The following is an 11555-nucleotide window of genomic DNA, read 5'->3' on the forward strand; positions in this document are numbered from 1 at the left end:
TTACTACAAACGTATGTGTGGATTTATGCAGCCACACATACGTCCCTGACCGTTATTCAATTTTTACTCAACTATAAACAAAGGGCATCAAAGTGCAATGCTGTTTGTTGATGCCTTTGCTGGTTGAAAACTGTCGGAGTTTACAGTTACGATGCATCCAGCAAGCAGGAAAAACACCCCAGCTTTTTCCACGTCAAAGGAAGATTAGCTAACTGATTGGTTTATCACGCTTTGGCAATTACAGTCGCTTCCTTATGCTGACTGACCCAAAAATTAGCATCAAGATTAGAACTGGGTTTATATTATAAAGAGCAAGAAAAGCCTTTTTACAGAGCAGGGCATATGACACAACCCAATGGCACCAGGGAAAAGCGCATGTCTGATGCAACAAAAATGCTAGAAAAGATATCATCTCTCAACAATGTTTTGGGTCAAACCCATAACATCCTGATAAGCAGCTAACTCCATGTTTACTGGTGTCTCTCAACTCTCAGGAGCATCAGTTCTCTCTCCTGTTTTCTCAAGATTTGTATTTTCACTTAGAATGAAAAGTAATACAAAACTGTGCTGATTGTAAGTTGCATTCCTCTGTTCACAGACAATGCAGATACTGAAACTGTCTGAACTAGACTAAACTTATTCTTGATTCACTCTCAATACTAAGACAAACCAGCAGTTTATAATAATAATAATAATAATAATAATAATAATAATAATAATAATAATAATAATAATAATAATAATAAACAGCAATAAAATAAAAAATTTAAATTCTCCATTTATTCAAAAATAACAAAACTATAAACAATCACCATAATCCGCAAACGCATCAAACAGCTTGTACCTTGAGGGGTTGATCAAAATGAAATCAAGATTTGGGTTTTATGCTTTGAAAACTACTACCAAGTGACCAGTAGTGCATATTCATCTTACTTCTGTTTATTGTAGTCCTTAAGAAAAAAAAAATTGTTAGTCAGAATTGTTATCAGTAGTTCAGAGTTTAAACTAAACTGGTATATTGGCTGTAATAAAATAAATAAATAAAATAGATATGTACATGTTTCATTGTGGTTCATATCACTGCCTTACCAGATTCGACCAGCATTTTCCCAAAGTTGGTAGCTGTTCTTCTGAGATTAAGTCACACATTTTGCGCTCATATGCTGAACCCATTCCAGAGAGAACCTCTTTGGTAATCCTAACTGACATAGACCGGAAAAGTGTAGTCTGATTTACCATTTATCTAAAAAAAAACGCGCACTCTCTCTCTCTTTCAAATTTGCCAAGTTCCTGCTCACTGTCATTCACAAAGGTCCAGAAAAGTCCTGTAATGTCCAGAATTCTCTTTTTAAAAATCGGGGCTTTTTACTGAAAGTGGTTTTCCCCACTTCAGTCAATGCACGTCTTTGAGAAACTCGAAGCAGAAGCATGCAGCTTGGCCAGTTCTGACAGGTATGACTCCACATGCAGCCCGCCTTCAGGCAGAGACAACACCTTTCCCACTACTCCCAACTGACACTGTCAAAGCCACACGGTAAACGCACCCGTTTTCAACACGTAACTTAAAGTCATGACATTTTTTTAATCAGACAGGCGCATCTCTAAATTTAACAGCTGACGTTAGCGGTCAGAGGAAGAAACAGCTTCCACAACAATACGTCCCTATTAGGATTGTCATAATGAGCCATTTTTTAAACAAGAAAATTAACTGCACCCCTGAAAATCTCCACGGAGGCATCCCACATTTTAAAACAAACTCATATTTATGCCTGCCGTAGATGCTGACACTCTGTTGTACTTCTCGTCGCTTCAAAGCATAATCAGACTCTACGTATCTGTAAGCCTGTCTAAGGTTGACGCTAGCTTGCTAACTACTGTTTGGCACAGATGCCCTGCCAGAAATTCAACTTCTCTCGCAGTGTGTCCACTTACCGGTTCCTTGTCAAGAATGCTCACTTTGCAGTCAAATGAAACTCCATACTGTCGTAAATTAATAACCCCGACTTGGTTTGTTTTAGGATAAATATGTATTTACAAGGCTGAGAGGTTTTGCTGCACACAGCCATGACAACACTCCCATGCATTGCGTCACTAGTCATGTTGCCTTCACTGGCTGCTCGTAATAAGCAGAATTATTCATGACAGCTGATTAAAAGAACCGAAATATAGACATCCAAGTTTAGTAGAGATTTTGTTAGTAACCTCTGCGGTTTATAGGAAATGTGTAAAATGAAACAACAAACAAATGAACATACTTGCTTTGTGTATGTTTATTGAGGTAATTAGTGTATTGTTAGTTTCCTATTTGCTTTATTGCTTCACGTCAGTTGGCACCCCAAGTAAAGATGTGAACCAAAACATTAAAAGACCGGGTGAAGCTGCATTTTTTTTGCTTATGCAGCATTATCTCACACTGGAAATTAGAGAAAAATCCGACCTCCGTTTTCAGTACGCGTATTACGTGCAGGAAAAAATCCTAAATGTAGAAACCAACTGATTTTAGTAACATCACTATAACAATAGTAATAATCAGTTTTATTTATAAAGCCCTTTATGTCTCCAAATGAAATCACCTCACTTGCGGCACAATGCTGGCACCCCAGCTGTACAGTTTTTTGTTGTTGTTGATGTTTTGTTTTTTCTAGCAGACGATTACTCATAGCATTTGACAAAGTCTGAGCGCAGAAAGAACAATCTGTGACCATTCTGCTTTGTGAAATGTCTCGTTTCTTCTCTGAAAGCTTCTTCTCCAGTCTCATTTTGTCCTTTCTTCATCTCACCACGTGTTCTCTAAAGGGCAGCTGTCTAAGGACTGAAAAAAAGATGGAACATATGGGTTTTGTCTTCCTAAAGACCCGATGACATATTTTCAGTTTTTTGTTTTGTTTTTGTGTTTTTTGTTTTTCTGGTTTTCTGGCACACTCCTCTAGATTTTATTTTAAAAATATCCTGGTATTGTAAGGTGTTAATAGGGCTTTGCACAAGATTTCCAGAACATTTAGAAGAAAAACAGTCCCCAAGCATCACAGACTGCAAAATAAGAGGGGAATTATGTATTTTTCAACATATTTCTTCACTGTATCATATCCAACTTACTTGAACTGTTTGTTGCCAAAGAATATTTCTGTCAATCTATCTTAACTAAACCACATAGTTTCAGTTCAAATCCCACAAGAGTTTAGTAAATAGGATATGTTTTCATGTCCTGGCATGCCTCTTGTCCAAACATTTGACCTGGAGATACCATCTACTGGTTGTGTAGAGACTTGGTGATTCCAAAATGTTTGCTGAAATTCTCCAAATGTGAGCATTTGAGATGGTTTTGTGCCTTCCTTTGTCTCCACAGTTTTCTGTCTATAACAGTGTGTGGTGGGTCCTTATCCAGACAGTCAGTGGCTAAACGAAATTACCTTGTGTGTGACATCATGTGTACCTCAGAAAGTCATGAATTACAAAATACAATTTTCTAGAAACTTGGAAAAACTTTAAAACATAAAATATAAACTCTTACATTTACCCAGAATGGATTGGTAGAGGTGGTGGTAAGAGATACAGTATTTAAACTAAATGAACAATTTTTAGAAATATACTTCAGAGACAGTGGAACAGCTGCCAATGTGCTGGTTCAATACTGCCCCCTGCTGACATGTTTTTCTTCTCTCATTTATTTTCGTACGTCTAGTTTTCAATTAAACTGTGGTGCTATATTAAATTGTGTATATCCTTAAACTTTTAATATTACCAGGCCCACTTTTTTTATTTCTTAGACTAACCTGTAGATTTTCTCATCCATTTTTGAATTTCTTCAAATTAGCACATACCAATGATGTTTTGAGGTATTTTGTAATTCATGTTGTCACTGAAGTTCAATTTAGGTGATTCCAGGTCTGGCAATAATCAAGTTTGAGAAAGGCTAATAAAAGTTAATTACAAATTTCACAGAACCAGATTACTTGCTGCAATCCTCCCCAGTCGCTTAACCCCCACCTAAAAAAACAAACAAAAATCAACTGGATTTTTTTTTGTTCTTAAATTTGCCGACGTTCATATTGACATTTGTTTGATATAAACTGGTCTAAAATAAGCAAATGTGGCACAAAAATTAAAATTGAAGAAATTTCTGAGGTGCTAATACTTTTCACAGCACTGACCAGATGTGAAGCAATAATGTGTTCAATGTTTGTAAATATTCTGAAATATGCTTTCATATAATTCTTAAAAAACATTGAAGCATCTGACTTAGCATCTTTTGACCAAAACCGGAGACATTGTAGATCAGCACAAGAGAGTTTTATTACAATGACCTCAAATTGTTTGACTCTTGAGAAATAAAATTGACAAACACCAAATGGACTCTGAATACCATAAAAACAAACAAAAAAAAAACAACATAATGTTGAGGAGTATGGTTTATTATATTTGTGCTGATATCATGTACTCTACTACAAATCCAGCAGCTGCAGGTTTGCTTTTCTCTTAACAGTTTAAAAATGGTTTAATACTGTCAGAAACCTGCTTTGTTTTGTCACTTTGTAAGCTAAACATTTCAGCTTATAAATTAGCGAATAAATTAAAGCCAGCACAAGCCTTTAGATTTTTTCTTTTTACAAATAAAAAGAGGTACTATAAACTAGTGAATAATAAGCAAGAGTTTCGATGCGTCGAATCTAAAGAATCACAGCAGCGGCAAGCTGCCGGGAGGCGCCAGAATGATCCCAAAAACGTAGAAGAGTCCCATGAGGAGGTTGAGCTTGGCAGTTTTTTGGGGGATCTTGGCGTAGCAACGACTCCTGAACTGCTTCTCCAGAGGGAAGGCCATCGGCAGCGTGAGCAGCGGTAGAGCCATGCTGATGGTGTACCGGGTGGCGAGGATGCAAAACAGCACGTACGGGACGAAGAGCAGGAGATTGTAGAGGACGTAAGACAGTGTGGGGCCTATGAGGATGGCCAGCGTGACGATGCCGGCTTGCTTGTCCGAGTCCATGTCTCTTGTGTTGTTGCTGTGCAGGATGGCTTCTGTGTTGAGGGCCAGCGGGACGGCGTAGACCAGCGGCAGCACCGACAGGTAGCCAACCTGCACAGCATGGGCGAACATCACCGCCAGGGGGCCGAAGGTGATGAGGATCACTATGTCTCCCAGGGCAACATACTTGAGGCCGATGCCTGGAGAAAAGAAAAGAAAGAAAAAAAGCTTTGGTTTGTAGGCTGGGTATTTGAAGGAAGTTTACGATGAAGGTTCAGTGTCGCAGGTTTGAATAACAAGAACAAGCATACACCACCTGACAGGTCATTTTGCTGTTAAACATCACATAATAAAGCCTGGTCATTATCATGTAGCGAACTCATCTTTATATTCCCGAGGAAGCAGATGTACCTTGGTCTTAGCTGCTGATGAATGCTACAAAGATTTGCAAAATTTGTTTTGTTTAGTAATAGTGTAAAACTTAAGCCACAAGATTTTTTGTGCATTTCAATCCAATATCTTTAGATGGAAATTGTGTTTTATGGAAACATAAAGTGAAACGGTTTTTGACTAGGATGGGGGTGTCAAACTCCAGTCCTCAAGAGCCAGTGTCCTGCAGTTTTTTTCTCTCTGCCTGAAGGTGGGCTTCAATTTCTGTGAAGCTCTTTAGCGTCAAACTGGCACATTGTATATGTCACTGCCAAATGTTAGTGATTAGGTAAAATTTCAAACTTCTACACAGACGTTTCTCAAGACCCAAGTGAACCTCCAGCAAGCAATTGTTTCTCAAGAGCCAAGACTCCAGACCCTCTGTACAAAGCAAAGAGTAGCACAAATATCTGGTTTTTGCCAGGTTAAAACTGTTAAGCAGTTATTTCTCTAATTTTAAATCTAAAAATGATTACTAATCACCCAGATATATTGTTGACATTCCTGCCATTTTACAAAGATTTTATTTTAATATTTACCAATATGCAATGTCCCCTACAGCTAAAAGAAAAACACAGAATAAAGCAAGAAAAAAGACAATTCAGGATGGAAATCTACTCACCTCCAGTGTATAAAAAAGAGCTGGAAAGACCCCCAAAGTAAATAAGGGCGAGGTGCTCCAGCTTGAGCGTCGATAGGAAGTAGAGGAGAGTGGCGCACAGGCACCCCAAGGAATACAGCAGAGCACCGAACATGACGACATCCTGTGGTGCCAGAATTTCATCGACGAGAGTCCTGTCGTCACTCTTCTTGTGGTCGATTCCTTTGGAGAAGTCGTAGTAGGTGTTCACAAGATTCCCGGCGCCGTGGACCACGAGGACGGCCACGGCGCACACCATCAGGACCACCAGGTCCACAGAGCCGTCCAGCTTGTACGCCAAGGCACTGCCGAGGGCCACGGGTATGAGTGAGGCGCTGAAGCTCCACGGCCTCAGCGCCAGCACGTAGGCCGCGCCCTTGTGTCTGACGTCGGAGGCGACGCGGGCCATCCTAGAAACGTGGTTGTCCGTGGCAGGGTGGTGTGGTCTCGAGTTGTTGGCGTCGGTCTGCCACTGCTGGCCATTGTGACCATTCGATCCTGCCAGCACAAATGTCTCTACTCTGTTGTGCCTCTGATCTTTAGCCATCTTCCTCAGCATGAGCAGCGTCAATTAATCTGGTGTTCCTGTGGCGAAAAAATATACAAAACAAAGCAGAAAGCTGACATTTGATAGCAACAGATGGCCTTGAAGATGCTATTTGCGATGAACTAACTATCATAGTTACTTGTTGGCTACTTGTTGTCCTTCTGCATATTTTCATTTGCTACCACACCAAATATAAAAGGTGTTCTACTGGGAATTTATCACAGCAAGACTAAAAATATGGATTTCCACTTTGATCACCCAGGAAAAATAATAGTAGTCAAACATCTTGCAAGTTACAGCAAGAAAACTGTAAGGACTAAGGATCTATGCAACAAGACGGTAGTAACAAATACAGACTGAAACATGTTATTCACGATATCGTCTGTAGACATTACTCAACTAAAAGGCTTTTAAAACTGTCCTGAAGTCTTTTTTTAACTTGCTTTGTCTCTTTAATCTAAAAATAAGGAGAGACGCTGGCACATGCAGTCATGTGCCAGCGTCATTTTAATAAATGAAGAGGATCCCAAAATGGCATTCTAATTGCAGGACTGACCTCATAAAAATCCTCACAGCAACTTGCATCAAAATACACAGCCCAGCTGAATAAAATATGATGATTTGAATTACTATATATTTACAGGTGGGATGGTATGTGTTGGCGTGTGTGTTGCTAATTTGTCAACTGGAGGCGTAAAGTTGCTAGAGTGGGGAGAAAGGTAAAAACAGTGGTGCAGCCCCAAGGCATTGCACTCCCACCACCCAGCTCTACTGTAGATAACACACTTGCCTTTGGACTTCTCACCTGGTTGCTGCCACACAAACTTCACACCATGTGAACCAAATAAGTTGATCTTGACATCATCAGACCGCAGGTTCTAGATTCAGGGTCGTGGCAATCTTCTTGTAGCCTATAGTCCATCTTTATGTTTGGTAACAATTCTTGTTTTCAAATCCACTGGGTTTTTGTTGGGGGGTTTTTACCATATTGAGCTTCCAGTGACTAGTATAAGAGAGCACTGAAGCGATAACAAATTTAACACGCCTGCTACTCCATTCACACCTCAGAGCTTGTAACACTAGCGGTTTAGACATTAATGGCTAGGGAACAGCAAATTTAAATTATTATACGAACTGGCTGCCTTACATTGTCTCAAGTACAATACATTAAATATTGTCCGATGATAAAGATACAATATTTACAAACATGTGATGTGAGGGGTGCGCTCACTTTTGTGGGATGCTGTACCTGTTTTGCTTCCGGATCAGAATCTATATATGCTCATATGGGGCTGAGTTCTTTTAAAAGATGTTTAGACACATTTTAAATCTGAACATCAACGAGCCTTAAGCGTCATGCTTTAAATTCCTATTCAAACACTTTGCTAAAAGCATGTAGACCATGTCTAACACAGTTATATGCGTGCTTTTCACAGTGATGTCGTTCTTTACGCTCATTCTGATTGGGACTCTTGTCGACCATGCGGGATTCTGTTCGAAACTAAATTCAGGTGAAGCCAGCTCGGACAGTCAAACGAACTGACCCTAACTGTTGAGATTATAGGATTAAAGCTAATAAGCTAGCCGCCTAGCCTTAAGAGTGGTAACTTAGAGCGGTGAATATCAGTGACGGCAGTAGCTCTTACCTGCTACGTCTTTATTATCCGACCAGAACCCGGTTTCTCTCCGCTTAAAATCATATTTCTAAGCTCAACGAGCCTGGCGCTGCAAAAAGCAACGACAAAGTCTACGTGTCAACTCCGAGGGTAAAGTGACTGGTTGGCTACGGAACGCTTTTTCTCCCACACGAGCACGACGACGCGTGAGGGACAGAAGAAACTATATCTCGCACAAAGGTTCCGCCCTGAAAATATATTAATAAAATAAGACGCGGATGTGCAGGATGGTAAATTAAAAAGTACAAATAATTAGTAATAAATAAATAAATAAATAAATAAATAAATAAATAAATAAATAAATAAATAAATAAATAAATAAATAAATAAATAAATAAATAAATAAGGTTTTTTTTCCTTTGGTTCATTGGGTTCATTAGGTTAATTTGTACCCCTTTCCGCATCATTAACACTATGTAGTTCAGCAGGTGATTGGCAAACACAGTCAGTACTTGGTTTCACAAATTTCTTAAGTTGTGCGCGTGGATTTGGGATTTGTTTTGTCAGCTAAACGCACGTGCTCCCTTTATTTTTTTATTGAATCCTAATTTATCCACAAAAATACTAAGACGCTTCTGTTCTGCAAATTATACTTGTACTGTGCGACATTTTAATACGGCTGCAGATGGAAGACCCCAATACTCCCCAGAAACGAAAATGTCCACTTGTACAACTGTCAAATTAAACCACTAGAATAACTATTGACACACTTATTTGTAGAACTTCGTAAACATGAGTCTCTTTCAATCGTTAAAACAAGTTATTTAATCATGAACATATTTTATATAGCAATCCACTGAAGTTCTGCCCCACCACATGCACACGACCCTGTTATTAAAGAATTTAGCATGGCAGAGAAAGAGATACAGTGAATCAAATGACATAAAGTAAAGGAAATGACCAAATATCAGTTTTCCCTTGCACTGTTTTTCATTTTACATACCTGTTAATCCAAATTCGCTTTTATTATTAGATTTATTTTATTAATTTTTATTCAATCATGTAGCCTTACCAGGAATCTGGACAAATACACACTTGGAGGTGCTAAAACATCTGCCCCTTTTCTTCTGCACAAAAAAGTGCCCTTCTGAAATTAGCATTTCAAAGGGCACATACAAATACAGAGCAAACCAGGATTTTAAAGCCATGTATATACTAAATCATCTTGTTTGTATATTGTTATACCGGTACATTTTATGCATGTTCTTATTTCAGAACTCCTGATGTGAAAACCATACCTGTATGCTTCCACAATCCCAGCTAGATCTCACCAAATCAACTTTAACAAAGTGAATTACTAAAAGATAGAATGCAAGGTGCATGTTTCACCAGAACTATGATCTGAAAGAGATTCAAGATAACAGGCTAATTTAGTTATTGGATAGCAATATAAAGAACAGCAACAGTTTTACAGTCTACAATTACAATTTAACATTAAGTAAATTACCAGAAGTGCCAATAAGCAGTTTATCACAGCAATTACGACCCTCTTTTGTTTGCATTGGCAGCTATACTGGCTCTGGAAGTTGGACTAGATGTGGAACTGCCAGACTCCTGGAAGCATTCTAGGTAATTTTATCAACTACGAAAACAAAGATTCAGACATCAAGTCAAGTACATTTAGTTTGTTGTATGATCATTTTTACTGTTACCATTAGCACAAGCATTCTATTTCTCTAAACCTAGAGAAACAGTAACATACACTGTAGTAACATACATGACTAAAACTTTAAATGGCAATGGGTTTTCTTGACATACAAACTGACAAAAGGGGAACGAATAATGATAAATTGCCAGGACAAGGTTTGGGATGTCAGGAGGGATGTTTGCTTTGTGACATCTTACATAACAACACCGACTAGAATGCACAATAAGTAACTGTTCATACAATGTTTCTTCAACAGTCGAGCAGCTATGAGAATGTATTTGCTAGTAGAGGTCAATGTCATTGCTCCCAAATTATAGTCAAGCAACAGATTATTATTTGCATTGAAATATTTTCTACCCAGACTAAGTATTTGTAAATAAATCTCTGCATAATCACTAAATACCTTGAGTCAGGTGCAGTAAAGTAGAAAGCGCTGCTGATTTATATATAAAAAAGGGTTTGTTTTTCTTCTGGCTTTGACAAGTTCTTGGGCAAAATGTAGAAAGCAACAATAACATAAAAAAAAGAAAAGAAAAAACAAGAAGTCACTGATCCAGGCTTCACGTTCTCTAGTTTGCTCTCACATGGCCTCATTGTTCTTGTTATTCTGTGGAACCTCAGTTCTCCATCTTGTACAGCAGGACTTCATGTCAACTTGAATGCCTGTGTACATATTTCACATTTGACAGCAAGCCCAGATCTATCACTACCACTTTTGTCTTTCATTCCCCCATAATAGCAAGCATTTGTACATTAATTTCTTCTACAAATTTCATTATGCAAACCTCATTCATTTCTACCAAATAATACTATATTGCATGGTGAAATGCTTGCCTGTTAAGCCAATGGTAACTATTAGCACAGCAGGTAATACTAGCTATTCTACTTTTATATCCTTCTTGGTAATAACTACTTCCTAGCTGAGGGTCTTTTCACCACATGCAGTGTATGACTCGCCAACTTATCTGAGTCAGGAAGCAGGGATTTGTCCTGCAGGTCATTGTGTCCTTGGGCGAGACACTTCATACGCCTTGCCTGCTCCTGGGTTTCTGATGGCACCAATTCAATGGCAAACTCATTTTGTTTGTTTGCCCTAGTGTGACCACATTGTAGCTTACTTACCACTATCAGTGTGTAAATGTGTGCATGAAAGGGTGAATGACTGATTGCGTTGTGAAGTGCTTTGGAGTCCTCAGACTTGATAAAGCGCACTGCATATGCAGGTCATTTACCCTTTACATGTGATGCTCTTGTGAAAAATCGCAAATTACACGATGACCATGCAGCAATTCAGAAATTCAATATGATGCTCATGTGAAATTAAAAATCTGCATACTATTGCACAGATGAAACCTATAGCTAATGTCCATTAGAAAACCACAAACTGCAAACTGTGGCATGTGAAGGCCATTTACGTCAGGTACAGCCCCCACCAATGATATGAATGGTATTAATAGCAGTGGCTTGCTATGGGAGGAATAAGAGCAACTAAACATCCAGGCAGGTGAAGAAAAAAAAAAGAGGGCTCCAGCCCCCCATGTGCTTTAAAATACTAACAACGCCCCTGTCCGTTCTCCTGTGCCCAGATGCCTGTGCATAAGGGTTTTTTTTTTTCCCCAGGAGGATTACATAAACTCTAAAGAAAGAGAGAG

At 38.8% G+C, this 11555-nt stretch overlaps 2 protein-coding genes across 4 annotated transcripts in view; both read right to left on the reverse strand.

Annotated features, from left to right (window-relative positions):
- The window catches only part of mib2 (MIB E3 ubiquitin protein ligase 2), a 31621-nt gene extending 29540 nt beyond the window's left edge, over positions 1 to 2081 (reverse strand). Inside the window, exon 1 of one of the 2 annotated variants that reach the window (XM_044120630.1) lies at positions 1090 to 1224. In XM_044120630.1, coding sequence (XP_043976565.1) covers positions 1090 to 1105 — 16 coding nt within the window. In that variant the 5' untranslated portion in view covers positions 1106 to 1224. Of the gene's footprint in view, positions 1 to 1089; positions 1225 to 1932 lie in introns of those variants that run through there. The other variant, XM_044120648.1, reaches the window with a different exon arrangement.
- Positions 2082 to 4275: 2194 nt separating this feature from the next.
- ubiad1 (UbiA prenyltransferase domain containing 1) lies at positions 4276 to 8409 on the reverse strand. Of its 2 annotated transcripts, none has more exons than XM_044113865.1 (3): positions 8226 to 8409; positions 6015 to 6617; positions 4276 to 5163 (listed from the first exon to the last, which is right to left on the reverse strand). In XM_044113865.1, the coding sequence occupies exons 2-3, from the start codon at positions 6589 to 6591 to the stop codon at positions 4676 to 4678; spliced, it is 1065 nt and encodes a 354-aa protein (XP_043969800.1). In that variant the 5' UTR covers positions 6592 to 6617; positions 8226 to 8409; the 3' UTR covers positions 4276 to 4675. The 2 variants fall into 2 exon arrangements, with proteins under 2 accessions (XP_043969800.1, XP_043969808.1); XM_044113873.1 differs by having other exon boundaries at positions 7385 to 8409.
- Positions 8410 to 11555: the final 3146 nt, after the last annotated feature.

This window comes from Gambusia affinis, linkage group LG01 (assembly GCF_019740435.1).
Source record: "Gambusia affinis linkage group LG01, SWU_Gaff_1.0, whole genome shotgun sequence".
Classification (NCBI taxonomy): Eukaryota; Metazoa; Chordata; class Actinopteri; order Cyprinodontiformes; family Poeciliidae; genus Gambusia; species Gambusia affinis.